The sequence below is a fragment of the Ambystoma mexicanum genome, chromosome 1q (genome assembly GCF_040938575.1).
Source record: "Ambystoma mexicanum isolate Mex_15411 chromosome 1q, UKY_AmexF1_1, whole genome shotgun sequence".
Lineage (NCBI taxonomy): Eukaryota > Metazoa > Chordata > Amphibia > Caudata > Ambystomatidae > Ambystoma > Ambystoma mexicanum.
The window spans coordinates 1390193347-1390211200 of NC_090922.1; the positions used below are offsets into that span (position 1 = coordinate 1390193347).

The 17854-nt window shown below is 46.9% G+C and overlaps 1 protein-coding gene across 1 annotated transcript in view; it reads right to left on the bottom strand.

Annotated features, from left to right (window-relative positions):
• Positions 1-17854, bottom strand: part of LOC138547986 (cytochrome P450 4B1-like) — a 196804-nt gene that overhangs the window by 14982 nt on the left and 163968 nt on the right. Inside the window, exon 10 of the mRNA XM_069642248.1 lies at positions 15470-15534. Coding sequence (XP_069498349.1) covers positions 15470-15534 — 65 coding nt within the window. The remainder of the gene's footprint in view (positions 1-15469; positions 15535-17854) is intronic.

Consider the following 17854-nt stretch of genomic DNA (forward strand, 5'->3'; position numbering starts at 1 on the left):
GAAAGATCCATTGCTGGATAATTCAGATTTGATGGGAAGCTTATAATGGGGTGCGTTCGAGTGACATTCTGACCCAGTTGTGGAGGGGAGTAAATGGAACAGTCACCTGGGATAAAACATGGGTGTCATGAACCTTGCCCCTGGCCCTCACTGGCAAGTCAGCCTTCCAGTTAGGGCAAGGTCAAAGGCCTTAAAATCTCATCCAAGACTGTCTTGGAGTCAGTCCTGGCCTTTGGCGCCAGGCTCATAACCATCATGAAGACCAACATTAGAATGGGACTATTTACTTGGGATTATTTAACTTGGGGGGGGATCAGCCAACATGGAGGCACACACATAGCTCAGTTACAAGGAACTGAGCTATGTGGTCTAGTCTTTTGGGTGTGGCAGGCCTAGGACTACTTTACCTGGACTACTTTGTGTGTGGCAGGCCTGGGACTATTTTACCTGGACTACTTTACCTGAGACTATTTAAACCGCACCCAAACAGCAGAACATGCTTTGCGTTATTCTGCTGTGGCCAGCGTAACGCTCACTGTGTCCAGTTCTTTGATGCCAGCTTACCTGAAACCAAGGACCTGCATAGAGAGAAAGAACACTATGAAACTTACCTGGAAAGTATCCTGTCTTCAATCCATCGCCGACTTCAGTTCCACTCACCTGAAGGTACGAACTCCATCATCCGGCACTGCATGCATCCTGGAATACCATAACCTGGAAAGAGGAGAAAGATAGACAGCATTAGTAAGCGTTTACTCACGCTTCCTCCTGAATGAAGAAAGCCACACAATTCTTACATGGGTTGTCATCAACCATTGCTGGAACATTACGGCGCTCGGCGAGGAACATCTCAACCTGCAAGGAGAGAAAAGACACAGGTTAGCAATATAAAAGGCGAAACAGCGCCGCGCATCGCGCATTACTCACCGGACAGCATCGCGCACACCGCGCTTTCTCCTACCGGCCCATGCTCATCTTCAAACTGCATGAAAACACCAAAAATACCTTTCCATACCTAAAAGAAAAGAAGCAACACATTATTATTCGAACTAAGAGGAACAGAAGAACTGCATATAAAGACTGTAAAGCAGCAAACCTACGGAGTCACAGCAGGCCTGGATTCCCACAGGGGGGCTTGCACCAGTGAAGTAACTTGGTTGCTGCTTGCCCCCACATCCACGCGCCCCTGCCACAAGGAGCAGGATGGAGAATCCACCTTTTACAATATTAAGGTGAGGAGAGGGCCCAAAAGGGAGGAAGGAGTTGAGGCCAAGGGAGATGGGAAAACATAAAGACAATCTGGTATTGAATCCAGCTTTCCTATATTGCAGACCCATCTTTAACCAGAGGCCTTACCAAGGGTCGGGAAAGGGTTCGAGAGTGCAAATCATCCAACCAGGGCTGGGTGGCATCCCCCTGGATACCAGGTGAGCGTAACAATCAGTGGACCGACATAGATTAAGGACAACAAATATTAGACAATTTTAAGTGCAGGTAGGTGATATGGCCAGCTGTATTTGGGATGTGACCATGATGGATGATGTGCTAGAGTGAAGGCTAAGAATATGTGAGGGACAGAGACAGGTTAGAGGTGAGGGAAAAATGTTAGCTAGAAGTGAGGAGATGAGAGGTCAGTGAAGAGAATAACTCGGAGACGAGGAGGTAGACTTTTAATTTGGTCTTCAACATTTACATGTGAACTGTATCTTGGATGTTCAGTGAAAGAGAATTCCATGCAAGTGGAGCAAGAAGAGAGAAAGAGCAGAAGCAAGAGGAAGGACAGGGAGGGCGAGGTAGCACAAGGATAGTCAAGGAGGCAGAGCTGAGATTATGAAGGCTTGTAGTGTTGGATAGAGGAGGATATATACAGTGGTGCTTTACTGTGGATAGATGTGTTAACCAGGTGAAGACATTTAATATTGGCCCTTTTTTTGCATCAGCCATCCAGCCTGGTAATGGTACCAGTAAGTAGGTGTGAAGTGAGGGAGTTCAAACAGAGTTCTGGTAGTGAAGTTAATGATCTTGTCGAGAGGACACAACGCATAGTTAGGGAGACTAAAGAGCATGCTGGCACAGTAGTCCAGTTTAGAGAATAAATGGTCGTTAAGAGATGCTTGACAATGTTGAAAGGAAGGAGGTGCCTGATTTTTCTATTATTTCCTATTATTTAGCAGGTTGAAGAGAGACACTGTTGCAATTTTGGAGAAGAAAGTAGAAAAGATGTGAGAAGGGTCATAGATGACTCTGAGGTTTCTAGCTGAAGAAGAGTAGGGGAGAATGCGAGGTGGGAGCGGGATGGCAGAGGATGAGATGAGAGAGATTATTTGACAGGGAAGAAGAGCACATCCATTTTGGTGGAGTTTAACACCAGAGATTGCAAAGTCATTCAATATTTAATGGCAAAGAGACAGTTGGAAGTTTTGATAAATATTTCAGAGGAGAGTTCAGGAGAAGAGAAGATGATTTGGGTGTCAATTGTGAATAGTTTGGATGAGAACTCAAAGCAGGAAATGTGTGCCATGAGAGCAGAGGTGTGCAGTGTAATGAGGATAAGACTGAAGACAGAGCCTTGAGGAACACCAACAGTTAGAGGAGTGAGATGAGAGGTGTTGTTGCTCCAGGAGACAGAAGTGGCAAGGTGCCAGGTAGGATTCAATCCAGGCAAGTTGTCGATTGTAAATCCGCCATTGCTCTCCTCTCGAAACAGTATCGAAAGTTATTCTTCGGTCCAAAAATACCACATAGATACATTCTCCTTAAGATTGTGTATTTAGCATTGATCAGAAAGAGAATAAAACAATAATCGATTGTACCTCTATTTGGCCTAAATCCCGCCTGGAGGTAACTAATAACTTCTTCATGTTCAGCCCACTCCTGGAGACAAATAAGTATAAGCTTCCCAAAATGTTTGCCCATACCATCAATGAGGGAAAACGGCCGGTAGTTGGCTGGGGATTCCATGCCTCCCTTCTTATATATAGGTAAGATTGTCACCCTACGCCAGGAGGCTGGTATCTCACCACTAGACAAAAAAGCATTAAATAGCCCTGACAACACCAAAGCCCAAATCACTACCTGATCTTTAAACAAAAGTACAGGGATCAAATCAGGCCCTGATGCCTTATTATTCTTCAAAAACGTGAGGGCTATTGCCACATCACCAACATAGAATAAAAAAGAGGCAGAGGTTGAAGACCTAAAAACTGCCTCACAAGGTGCCGGTAGTACTTTGTGATACAAGTTCGAGAAATAAGTACGCCATTCGACCTCACCAATATTACAGTGAGAAACACCCTCCCCATTCAAGTTCCTGTCAGCAACCAACTTCCAGAAAGAACCAGCATCCCTTGATTGCAAAGCTCTATGCAATGTGACGATTGGGCAATTGCATACTCTAGTTTTTTCCTCCCTATTAAATCCTTATATGTTAATCGTAGGGATGGAAGGAGTAGTTTGTCAGTCCCTGCTGGGCTGTTTACACAAGACACAATCGCCCCTTTGGCATTATAACAAGTCGCATCATACCAGCCAACCTTACCTAGTGAGTGTTTCTTTACAACGCTGACTGGAAGTAATACAAGGGGGATCACATTTTCTTTAAGATGTTCAAATTCTTGCAACACCATGTGGTCAGAACAATCAATGGCATAGATAGCAGAAATATTACTCAAAATGTCCGCATAAATAGGTGATTTCAACTCCTGTTGCAAAAGGTTGGCCCACCTAACCCCCTGACAGGCTTGGCCACTAAGTGTCAGCGGTTGGGCCAAACAATTACCCTCATTACCAATCATCTCGTTGTTGCTTACCCAAATTGTAGCTACTAAGCGGCTGATTGTCACTCTTGGATCTCTCATGAACCCTAAAATCACCAATTCTAGGCCAATCCTTCTCTGAGACTAATTAATAATCTATCAGGGAGCTCCCATTGGCCCCTGAACATTTTATTTTTTAGCCGGTTGGTCCAATGCAAAACAGTGCACATGACAAGTGGGAGTAACATCAGGAGATGTAATATTCCATGCCTCGTTCTGGTCCTCCAAAATTCCAACAAGATCAATCTGGGGTTCCAGTTGATGATTGAAATGATTGAAATCACCCACCACAATAATAAAGGAGGGACACCATAGATGGGGAAACAACACATTATCCAAATTCTGTAGGCGCCTCAATATCAGCAAGCCCTTTGAGGGTCTGTCATACAGGTTAAAGAGGCACATCACTTCATCCTTAGTCAACCATATCTTCAACACTTGCAGATCGGGTGAACCTGAGACCACAATCTCTACCTTCCAGCCAAGTGTGACATTGACCCATACCAATAACCCACCACTAGGTCGGCCTCTTATCCCCTTATTTGCAGGGACGTGCAAAGACTGAAAACCCTGAAAGCTAACAGAGTCAGGGCCCCCATTTGCACAGTAGCTGATGCATGAATTTGCGTAGAGAACTTATGAATGGGGTGACCAGTGGTTGATGATGCTGAGACTTAGGGGTGAAAGTTAGCAGTGGGAAATGAGAGGAGAATGAGTCATAAGGTAGGGATTGGAAGCTGGGGAAGGCAGTTTTAGTGGAAGAGGCATCAGGTGTGAAGGAGGAGAGTTAACTATAGGTCAGAGAGAAAGGGAGGAATGGTAGAAGATTTATATTTCATTTTAGTAATAGGCGAGGAAAGTGGGGAGGAGAGGTTGGAGGGTGAAAAGGAGATGGTGGTGGAAACATTGGAGCGATCAGATAGGGATGGTTTGACAGTAGTATTAGTTGCTGAGTGCTAGGTGGTGATGAAAAAGAGATCCAAAGAGTTACCCCCTGTGTGGGTAAGTAGGTTATGGATAGAGTGGTATGTGTTGGGAAGGAAATGAACCTCTCCCACACCCATAGGCGCTTTAAAGTGAAGCAAATCCCATAGATACACTTGCGATGTACAGGGGGGGCATGCTAAGAAACCCTGCACAAACACAATATTACTGATGTATAGATTTAGTGCACACATTTAAGTAAGCACTATTTTTGTAGTGATGGTAGAAACCCTCATGGCCGCACAGTGAACACAGGCCCAACGAAGAAACCTGAACAGGCCCAAGCACTGATGGTAGAGAGACCCATGCCGCCAACTCCCATAGAAACGCCCCTTTGCTCCATAACTGTTGCAAATACTTGTTATGCCAAGAAGGAATGCACCCTGCAAGGCCATGAGACAGAACTAGGCACCACACTATGTACGTTTATCACAGCCAGGCCAAAAGCAGACCTCTGACCCCCAACTAGCTGCCACAAGCTATAAGACCCACAACTGCTCGAGTCAAAGACCCCTGAATGCTGCAATAGTAAGTGACCTCAGACCACCAACCATAAACCCAGTGGTCATAAAAGATATACAAAGTTTTTAGCCTCACAGGTGGGGGAAGGAAGAGGGCAAAGGCAGGCCAGCCAGAGAGCAATGCGAAAGGAGGGAGCAGGTGTGCCGATGAGGAGAATCTCAGTCTTACTGGCATTAACCAACAGATTCAGTATGAGAATTAAACTGGGAGATGGCCAGATTTTTCAGAGGTTTGTCCAGGAAAGGAGTGATGGAAATTGGGTGGTAGTTAGCAGGGCAGGAGGGGTCGGCAGAGGGTTTCTTAAGAAGAGGGTGCCCAAGGGAGTGCTTCAGGAGGGAAGGGAAGACTCCAGTGGTGAAGGAGTGGTTGCAGAAGTCAGCCATAGGAGGGGCCAGGGTGTCAATGTGGTCCTTGACGGTTTTAGAGGACAGGGGGGAACCTGTTTTGACGAGACTTTCATAGATCAGGCTTGTCTAGAAACCTCGTCTGGGGAGAACAGGGGAAAGGCAAAGATGTAGGGGTGGCCACAGAAGGGTCAGAGGAAGAGCGGAAGTAGAGGGAAGAGGAGATGAAGAGAGAGAGGACAGGATGGCCTGCATTTTAGAGATGAAATGAGAAGCCAGGCCTGGGAGGGGACAGGAGAGGTAGAGACTGCAGCAGTATTGGATTCAAGTGGAGGAGACAGGAACGAGAGAGAGAGACAGGGAGAATCAAGATGATGAAAGTCTTCTTTCATTGACCACAGTGCCCTCCTGCCTGTCATAAACCTGTCTGCAACCCACCCCTCCACTGCCCGCTGTACGTCTATACTCCCCCCACCCCTCCGCTGCCCCTGTATGTCTGCACCCCATCCCCGCCCCTCCGCTGCCCCCTGTATGTCTGCACCACACCCCCCACCCCTCTGCTGCACCCTGTATGTCTATACACCCCCCCACCCCTCTGCTGCCCCCTGTATGTCTGCTCGCCCCCACCCCTCCGCTGCACCCATATGTCTATACTCCCAGCACCCACCCCACGTTAGCTGCCTTGCAACATCCCACCCCAGAGGTCCTGTCTACCCCTGTCCACCATTCGCCTGTATGTCTGCACTCCACCCCTCCGCTGCCCCCTGTATGTCTGCATGTTACCCCCACCCATCCGATACCCCTGTATGTCCGCACCCCACCCCTCCGCTGCCCCCGTATTTCTGCAAATGACCCCCCCACCCCTGTGCTGCCCCCGTTATGTCTGAACCCCACCCCCGACCCTTCCGCTGCCCCCTTATGTCTGCACCCCACCCCTTTGCTGCCCCCGTATGTCTGCACCTCACTCCCACCCCTCCACTGCCCCCTGTATGTCTGCAAACCACCCCCCACCCATCCACTGCCTTCCGTAGGTCTGAAACCCATCCCTACCCCTCTACTGCCCCCTGCATGTCTGCACCCCACCGCCCACCACTCTGCTGCCCCATGTATGTCTGCACCCCACACCTCCACTGCCCCCTGTATGTCTATACGCCCCCAACCACTCCGCTGCCCCTGTATGTCTGCACCCCACTCCCCACCCCTCCACTGTCCCCTGTATGTCTGCACCACACCCCCACCCCTCCGCTGCACCCTGTATGTCTATACACACCCCACCCCTCTGCTGCCCCCTGTATGTCTGCTCGCCCCCACCCCTCTGCTGCACCCATATGTCTATACTCCCAGCACCCACACCACGTTAGTTGCCTTGCAACATCTCACCCCCCACAATAGTAAGTGTTTGTAGCTGCCCGCCATACCTTGAGATTTGCTCCACGTTGTTGCCCATTGATTGTAAACCTATGTACTAGTATGCACTTGCCACCGTCCAATACGGAACTGGACCCATGCTATTCTATGTTGACACTAACCATGCACCCACGGGTAGCTTGCCTCCTCAGTATTCTGTTCCGGGCACCAAGCATGTACCCATTTGACCTGTCCACACATATATGTGTTGTTGCCACCTTGCAACTTTTTGGTTGGCATCTGTATATGCATACTAATCTTGACAAAGCAACTGTTTGTAACTGCCGCCATGCAACATGTGGCTGGCACCATGCTCTTGCCTACCGATGCTGACCTCGCAACTTTATGTAGCTGCCGCAGTGTAAGATTTGGCTGGCACCATATATTTGCCCACCATCTATGTAACCACTGTTAAGCACTTATTGGAATTGTATGTAGCAACATGTACGTATGTATGCCTCTAATGCACATATGTAACGAAGTAAGCCTTCTTAACGGCGCCACGATGCCCGAGGGCAGTTTGGCACTTTACAAATTCAAATAAATAAATCAACTCCTTTTGAATGAGTGCGCTCCTTTGATACCCAGGTCCAGAACAGCGGCCTACTGTGTGCTGGACTTGGGCAGAGGGCATTGCCTGCCCTCACAAAGCGATCCAAAAGGAGGCCCGGCCCTCCAGGTTTCTGTCCAGGCATTTGGCAAGCTACACCCAGCTAACCATAATACACATCACCTTCAACAGCAGAGATAGTCACAGGAGCTGACACATGAAATATTGTAGTGTCGGCTTCCTCCCTGCAGCCTCGTGGCAAGCACACGTTGATGCCAAAGAAAATCTGGGAGAACATGGGACCCGAGTATTTAAATTAAGTCGACATATACCCAAGAATCTATAGGGGAGCGACCATAGACCTAGTAGGTTGGTACTACGCCACGTTGAGTTTCAAGGGAAGCAATACCACTGGGAAAGCTTACATCTCAAAGAAAGTGCCATGCTGCTACTAAGTTGGACACACCAAAAGAAGTTATTAGTCAAGCTTGACCCTAATGCAGAGGAGGGCGTTCTGTCAGTGGGAGGTCCATCAGTAGGAATAAATGTGATGCAGGACATTTTTCAAGACAAGGTTGGGTGCCTACAATAGATTGTTCACCAGATCACACTCAAAGATAACTATACACCGGTGGCACAAAGAATACAGAACATATCCCTCTCTATGAGAGATGAAGTCAACTTAGAGCTAAAGAAATTGGTCGAACAGGACATAACTGAAAGCATCAATGCCTCAGAGTTGGTTTCTCCATTGGTTGTAGTTAGTAAAAGTTCAGGGAAGATCCAGATTTGTGTGGACATGAGAGAACTGAACAAATGCATTGTACCAGAAAGACATCCACTGCCCAACATCCAAGAAATAATCTCCACCATGGGAACAGCAGGTTGTTTCTCCACGTTAGACCTCACTTAAGCCTACCAGCAAGTGAACTGCATAAGAAATCTAGACATTTTATTGCTTTCATAACACTGGAGCGCCTACATCGTACAAATGGATGCCTTTTCGGGCTCATCTCCGCAGCCTCAGTGTTTCATAAAATATGATAGTTTATTTATAGTGCCTATACACAATGTGTTTCAAAGCACTTCAAGGCAAGGGAGGCAACAAGGAAAAATACAATGACATTCTTGAAGGCCATGAACAACAAGAATATGAAATTAACTATCGTACTCGGCCTGGCGACATTTCATTTAGTGCAAGAGCTTTAACACAGATAGGAAGGGAGGGGGTGAGAGGGAAATTGGAACAGACAGGCGACTACTGTACTAGGCCTGACAACATTTCTGGTAGACCGGAGATCAACAAGAGTTGAGGAAGAAGGTGAGGATAAAGGAGGGTGAGGAAAAAAACAAGCGACTATCGTATTAGGCCTGACATTTCAGATAGTGCTGGAGGGTCAGGGAGGAAAAAAAGTAAGGGAAGGGGGAGGAGACAAACATTTGTTTATATCATACTAGGTCCAAGGACAATTCTGATAACAGTAAGTGCATAGAAAAAAGTAAGCGAGGTCAGAAGGAGAGAGGGAGAAGGGAGAGGAGGAGATTCGCCCACGCAGCGGATGGGCTCAGCGGGCGCACCATCAGCGTGCCGAAGGTGCACTTAATCATGCCCGTCTGTGCACGTCCGTGCTCAGGCAGTGCAGGAAAGGAAGCTGTCATCTGGAGATGTAGGTGTAAATACCTGTTTCTCTTGCAGTTCCTTGATATCTATGGCCCCATCTACTACTAAGTGGCCAGTTCGCTTTTTGATCTGTCCTAACAGTGCTGGAAGTGAGGGAAAGGAGCTCCAATGCGGGCTAATAAATACCCGCTCCCTTGTAGCTCACTCCATGGAGTGTTAGGATCTTATAGCTACTCTGGGAATGGATCTCTTATTCCTGACTGAGACTTTGTTAAATGAGTCATTTGGCCCTGCCATTGTCCAGTCCCTCCCGCCATACTACGAACTAATACATGTTGACCGGAAGGCTACCCATCTGGGTGGTGGAATGGCCATTATTTATAATACGAAACTCAAAGTCAACTTTTCAATTCCCAACCACAGACTGAAAATTGAATGTGTTCTTGCCCGCATTTCGATATCCTCTACATTTACTCTCCCAGTGCTAATAATATATCAACCCCTGGAGTCGATACCCTGATTTGCACTAATTTTCCAGCGCTAGCACTTGAATAGCAGACTCAACACCCCAACTTAGTAATCATGGGAGACTTTAATCTTCCTAATAACCTGGCTCTTAGTGGTCAGGGGGAATCATTTCTAGACCTGATGCTTGACCTGGGCCTTCACCAGGGGGTGACTAAACCTACCCACTTATGGGGAAATATTCTTGATCTAGTCTTTGCTCTGGAGCAATCTATTACTCTGTCCCCTCCATCTCCTATTATTTGGTCTGATAACTATCTGGTTCCTTTCTCGATTCCTTTGCCTGTACCTATTGCCGCGCAACCTAAGCCAGCTATTTGGAAACGCAGCTGGCATAGGGTGTCAAGTTCTTCCATAACGTCTGCCATGGAATGGCAGGCTGACTACTCGGCGGAAACTAAATCTGTATTCTGCCAGCGGCTCACTGCCTATCATAAATCAGGGTAGATGAAGAAGCCCTTAATCAACCTAAGGCCCTTTTCCAGCTTGTTCTGTCCTTCTCTTCTCCTGCGATGACCAGCACTCAGACAACTTCTTCCCAAGCTCTCTGTGATTCCTTGTCATCTTTTTTTGTGTCTAATATTGACGCTATTTGTGATAATATCAGTAGCAATGTTGTGCACATGCCAGCTTTTAAAACATCGACTGAGCCTTCTCGGAAAGAAAGGACGTGGTCCTCATTTCCCACCTTCCTTGAAGCAGATAATCTAGCTGCCATTCTAGGGTTGAAATTAGCGTCTCCCACTAACTCCATTCCGCTGGCGCTGCTGAAAGAAAATTCAAGGGTTATTATCTCTCAGATTACAGCAGCCGTAAATGCCTCCTTCATGGAGGGAGTTATCCTATCCACACTTAAACATGCCCTTGTAATCCCATTATTTAAAAAAAAACTCACTAGATCCAGAGGTGTTAGTAAACTATCGTCCTATTTCTTTACTCCTGTTCCTTGTGAAATTGTTGGAAGCCCTGGTTTCCCCTTTGCTCTCCACTTTTCTGAAATCTACATCTTATTTTGACTTATTTTAGTCCGACTTTCGGCCTGGTAGGGGTAAGGAATCAGTCTTGAACTTGGTGCTTGACAACCTGGCTCGCCTGGTGGACCAGGTGGGTGTCGGCGCAGTTGTTCTTTGGGATATGTCGGCTGAATTCATCACCGTCGACCATCCTATCTTGATATCCCGGCTTTCTACTGCCGGGCTGTCAGGCAGAGTTCTGGACTGGTTCATTTCTATTCGGGCCGACCATTCACAATCTGTTTCACTCCCTCCCTTTCTTTGTACTCCAGTTTTACTATCCTGCGGCGTCCAGCAGGGATCTGCCATCTCCCTGATTCTGTTCAATCTGTATATTAGACATCTTCTGGCTCTCATCCACTCCCATGGTCTCTGCTACTATTCCTATGCCGACACCCAAATTCTAGTCCGCCTTGACCTTAATCACATCAATATGGCTAGTCAGTTTAGGCTGTGTTTCCAGGAGGTCAGGGAATGCATGTCATCAAATTGGCTTAAATTAAATGGTAGCAAGACGGAGGTGCTGGTGGTTGGGACTACCTCGCTGCTTCTCTATTGGACGAATGACTGCTGGCTGGCCTCTCTTGGCCCTCTCCTGGTCCCTGTGGCATCCGTAAAGAACTTGGGGGTTGTTATTTCCTCCTCCCTTGCGATGGATGTCCCGGAAAAATGTTGTGCTCCGGTTGTAGCAGCACTCGTCCTGAGTGGTCTAGACTACTGCAACTCACTGTATCTTGCTCAACCCCGCAATGTGATTCATCAGTTATAGTTATTGCAGAATGCTGCTCTCAGAGAGATCTTATGGCCTCCAACTGGGGCCCACATTACCCCTCTGTTAAGGCAGCTTCACTGGCTTCCGGTGGGCAAGAGGATATTATTCAAATCCTTGTGTATGGTACATCGGCCGTTTAACGGCCTTAGGCCGGAATACATCCAAGATAAATGTCCCCATTACGTACCAACGTGGTGTACCCACTCACACTATGCTTTCCTGGTTAAGGTTCCCCATTTTAGACTGACCTGTACTGGCGGCCGTGCCTTTTCTGTGGCTGCCGCCAAGGCTTGGAATGCTATTCCCCTAGCATTGCGGATGACAGTTGACCACCTTATCTTTCGGAGTATGCTGAAAACTTTTGTGTTCTAATCTGGTGGTTTGGCAGCTCTGTACTCACTGTCGCATTAGGGTGCCTTCGGGTGTTTGTGCACTCTATAAATGCTTTTCACATAACATAACATAACATGAGAATGAAACAGTGAAAAAAAGCGGAGAGCGAGTATAGTTGCAGAGGTCAGTAAAAATACATAATGTTGCAGGGAACAGGAATGTAAGCAAGGATTCAAGATGACAATGGTCACAGCATGATTAAGGGCCACCCTGAGCATGAGATCCAGGGAAGGTCCAGCATGAGAGTTGAGAAGGTGAAGCACCAAGAGTCAAGAGGCCTCATTACGAGTATAGAGGTTGCCATGCTTCTTTTAGCTGCATGGCTACCCCCATACCGGGTACCGAGTCCGGGTTCCAGGAATAGGGAATTACTGGGCCATTCCAACCTTGGAGGGCCCGGTAATTCCCTTTCCCGAGAGCCGGACCCGGTGCATCCCCATTCCCATTTGAGCCCCCATAGGGCTCAATGGGAATGGTGAGGATGCTAACAATGGGCCCATTAATGACAGGCCCGTTGTGAGCATCCTGGTTTGCTAGCGGGTCCCTCTCTGCAGTCTAATCTGGCCAGGCGTCCTGAGCGGGACCCGCAACAGAACTCGTAATGAGGCGGCCCGGAATGAACGGTGCCGGTCCCTTACCGGCATTGTTTATTCCGTGGCCGCCTGGGTCGTAATGAGGCCCAATGTGTCCAAAAAGTCAAATACAAACATTGGCAACAGGTTGGTAATGGTGAAACCATAGTGAATTAAGAAAACTCCTGTAGTGATTAGGTGAAGTTGTGGGTGGTAGAAATAAGGGGAAAGGGGGAAAGGGAGGCGGGAAAGAAGAGATCAGGCAAAGCAGGGTGGGGGGACGGACAGCAGAGGGGATGAGAGGGGCACAGCAGACATCACGGGGGACCACAGAGGGGGGGCACAGCAGACATCACGGGGGACCAGAGAAGGGGAGGGTGGGCACAGCAGACATCACGAGGGACCAGGGTGGGGGAGGGGGGCACATCAGACATCACAGGGAACTGGAGAGTGGGAGGGGGGGCACAACGGACATCACAGGGAGCGAGAGAGGGGGAGGGGCACAGCAGACAACACAGGGGACTAGAGAAGGAGGGGCACAGCAGCCATCACGGGGTACCAGAGAGGGGGAGCTGGAGGGGGCACAACAGACATCACGGGGGACCAGGGTGGAGGAGGGGGGCACAGCAGACATCGCAGGGACCATGGAGGGGGCGGGGGCACAGCAGACATTCCAGGGGACCAGGCAGGGGACAGGGGGTACAACAGACATCACGGGGGACCCAAGAGGGGGAAGAGGGCCAACAAACATCACAGGAGACCAGGGAGGGGGCACAACAGATATCACGGGGGACGAGGGAGGGGAGCACAACAGACATCATGGGGGACCAGAGAAGGGGCAAGGGCCCTCATTACGGGGTTGCCACAAAACCCACCAGCAGGCGGCAGGTTTCCAATAACCCCGTAACAGCTGTACCGCTGCCTGATGTCCCAGTGCCACCATTTCCTTAGATGCTCTGCCATTACAAATATCAATTGGAATGTGGCAGCCATGATCATAAGTAGTACCATGCACTAAGCCTAATCTCAGGCATAGCTTTATTTTGCAGATTATCCTTCCACCCTCATGGGCTACTTATGATCATTGTCGTTTGGGTAAAGGGGTGCATATCTTAAATGTCGCCCTTGCATGGCAGCGACTTTTCTGTCACTGTCGCTGTCGCATGGGCATCTGTGAACTCTGGACCTGCTTGGTGCCATGGGTAGAGCAGATGCTGCGGCTCAAGATACTGATGCAGCAGGAGACAGATACATACCATGCAGAGTTCGCAAAAGGGGAATCTGATCAGCAAATTACCCTTTCTCAGATAGAAGTACCCACATCATTTTATTATTGACAAAAAAAAAAGCAAGGACTTTGCACTGTTGCTAGATGGCAGTTCCTCACAGTATTTTATTTCATTTTTAAATGTGAAAAATTGTACTGGGCTTAGTGGATGGATATGGAGAAGGAAGAAGGAGTTCAGACAGTTTCCAGCAGGTTAATAGGGTGATTACGTCAACTCCCACTTAACTGGTCACTTGAAAATGTTGTGATTTACCATATTCATGGAGTGGAAACCTAGGATTCCTAACATCCTACTCTCCAGGCCCTTTCCACCTTCTGGTCTAGGAGGGGGTGATCTGGGCATCTTGAGAGTGATCCACCGGGTCTACTGGAACCAGAAGCCTCCCTATGGCTGGGTAATTCAGCCCTTGCCATAAACCCCTGTCTAATGAGCACAGATGTGTGAGGCATGCTGCCTCTTTGGGGTGATCACTTTGTAGGGTGTGCTCCCTGATCACCTTAAGTGGCATGAAGAAGCCGTGGCCTTCAGCAAACCGCAATTAGACAAACCTGCTCAGACAAATGTTGCACAGTTAATTCTTTGTTTTTTTTCCAGAAAGCTGCATTATGATGCCACTGCAGCAGGAGCTATTAAGCACTAGAATTGACACTTTAAAAGCCAATTAAGATATTAAAATAAGATCATTATGAGCAACTATAAGCGGCTTCATGGCAGCACTTAGCAACCACCTCTCGCAGTGTGGATCACCAGCATCTTAAAGTGCTATTGCTCCTCGCACAACAATGAGCCCCAACCCCCGTCGCTACTGGATTGCAAATATGTACAGCTGTAAATACTGAAAACGTTTAATGTCTTCCTTCGCCAATCCCATTTACTGTTCCCAGCTCTTTCTGCAGGTAGTTTAATGATGTAACTATTGAAGCATGTCTTTGCAAAAGTTTACAAACAGTGGGATAGCTCCAGCAATCAATCTGCTCTTTGTACAGTGCTTCTTGACAAAGCACTTTCTTTTTCAGAAACAAGTGCCTTTATTGTCATGCCAATATTAAGCAGATCATAGCTCAACCATTGCACTGCTAATTTGAAGGGCCATGGTTGGTCTACACTGTGCAATCTACCATTTGTTATAATTTAGGAAGTTTGCCATGTCCCAATGAGGTGAGAAAATATACACTTTTTGGTAAAATAAAAAGTGCACGTAGGCATTGCTGGTTTCCCGTGCCCCCTCTTCCCTGCTCCTGTAAGCTTGCCTTGCCAGAAATGTGTAAAAGGCATTCAAATGGAAAAAAACAAAAGCATTTCCAGCTTTCATTCATAAGGAATGGAACTGGCAAACACAACTCTACTAAAATACACGGTTGCACTGTATCTTGCACACACCACAACATGATCTATTCAAATGTTCCCTACACATCCCAATTGTTCTCTTGTAATGTCTTGAATTTAACTCACAGGTGTGCGTGGGCAATTCGTTATTTTAACAACGAGAGAGTGGCTGACTGAATGGCAGAAACAATATGCTCTCCTTTACCAACATGGTAAAGGGGAGCATGAAATGTGTTTTCTATATTTCAAAATGGCGTCTCTCAGAAGAAGATCGCTGTGTAAGACGTCCTATAGGTTTGCATATCTTTAGTTACCCAAAAGAAGGTTGAACCATACCTCGGGATCTGGCCATACACTGGGATTTCTGTGAACCGCATAGATACTTGTTGAAACAATAATGCCTGTAAAAAGAATTTGGGTGTTATAATTACACAAGTCAACATTCATCAACATTACCACATTTGATTTTAGTATTCACTATGAATATTAGAATGGAAGAGCACATTTCACCCCATACTAACCCAGGCACACTGAATTTTGCACCTGACACAATATCGCCATTACAAAATGTACTAAGGGGGTGTTCAAGAATTAACCACATTGGCCTGATGACCAGCTGTAATTACATGAAAATGATAAATCCGGTTTGGCGAAGAACATTAAGAGATGTGTGGTGGTACCACAATAACAATGCATTTCATAGGCATGTGTACATTAGAATTCTGTGGTGACAGTACAGTAGACAGAAGGCAGTGATGGAGGCAGTGGGGGAGGGAGGCAGAGTTACCGTTAACTTTGAAAGAGAAAAGTGGTGCTTCTTCATTTTAACATTTCACTGAGCGTCTTCCATTAGATTTGAGGCCATCTTGAACGATGGTCTGGAGGGTTGCCTAGAGCGATGCCAGAGGTTAAGATTAATTCTAAACCTTCCGCCCATCACCTCTTGATTTTCTATAGTCACCCTGAGTGCGATGGGTATGCCCAGACATGGGTACCATTCCTGCTGGGCCAAGAGATCCAAGCTAACGCTTACTGATGAGGCCCAATGAGGCCGAAACATGTCTGGGGATTCGTGTGACTAGTCTCACTTTTCTCCATTTTGAAAGGCAATACTGAAAAAGCATTCTCTTGCTTATTTCATGGTAGGTTTGTGACAATTAGCCATGTGTCACACTTAGATAGAATTGTGAAGATTAGCCATGCGTCATATATAGAATTGTGAAGATTAGCCATTCGTCACATTTAGATAGATTATGAAGAGTAGCCATGTGTCACATTTAGATAGAATTGTGAAGATTAGCCATGCGTCATATATAGAATTTAAGATTAGCCATTCGTCACATTTAGATAGATTGTGAAGAGTAGCCATGTGCCACATTTAGATTGAATTGTGACGATTAGCCTTACCTCACATTCAGATAGATTTGTGATGAGTAGCCATATGTCGCATTTAGATAGATTTGTGAAGATCAGACATGTGTGACATTGAGATAGAATGTTGAAGATTAGCCACCTAGAATAAGTTAGAGAGTACCCAGTGTAATAACTAGCCTGCTCCCCTCCTGCTCCCCTCCTACACACCTCCTACATCTATACACGCTCATGGGCTAGCCAAACTACACACAAACATACACCCAACATAACAGATACTCACATACAACAAACAACCCATGCATTGGGCCTCACCCTTCCGGGTCCACAAGACAGTGTGCTCAACCACAACCTTAACTACCAGCCAATTTACACAAACACACAAACACATACCCAACGTAACAGACATTCACTTAAAACAAAGAACCCAAGCATTAAGCCTAACCCTTATGCATACAACAAGCCAATCCATGCAATCAACCCATCCGCAACCCAACACACACAGACACCAGTTTCTCCTGGTTCTGGACCTATCCTGTCCTCCTAACCTCACTAACCAACCCTGTCCTCTTTCTTGCAGAGCCAGGGGAGCGTATGGAGACTACCCCTGGGTGGTTGTGATGCAGGATTTAAATCCACATAACATAACATAATGTAGTCAGGGATCACTTGTACAGACGAGCACTTCTCTTGCTTGTGTGGTAATTTGGGATCAATTGTACCAACCAGGAGTGGCATTACTCATGTAATAATTTGACTTGTGGGGCATCATGTTGTATATGTTATAATCTGGCATCACATGACCCAGAAAAGCATTTTTCTGTTTATGTTATAATCTGGTATCACTTGTCACTACAATTGTCTTGTTTATAAAATAATCTGGGATCACTTGCACCGAGGAGGTATTTTCTTGTTTTTCTGATAATCTTGGATCCCGGGAGGTTATCTCAGGGACAACGTGCTCACTTTGGAAGCAAGACGACATGGAGCAACACAGATTCAATCCCCGGGTCCGCACTTAGAAACCTCTGGTTATTAAGCCAGTTATAAATAACCAATCACAATTACTTATCCCAGTGTGGCAATATGCTGCTCATGTGATAATCTTCAATCACTTTTCCAATATGCAGTTTATGAGATAATGGAGGATCACTTGTGAGGCAATATGATTCTTATGTGATGATCTTGGATCACTGGTCCTGAGAGGTGATATGTTACTTATGTGATAATCTGGGATCACTGTCCCAGTGAGGTAGTGTTAGGCAGAATTATATGCAGTACCCTTTGGGAACACCACACACAATTAAGACTACAAGTGACAGCTCAAATTCACCTTTGGTACCAGCCTGT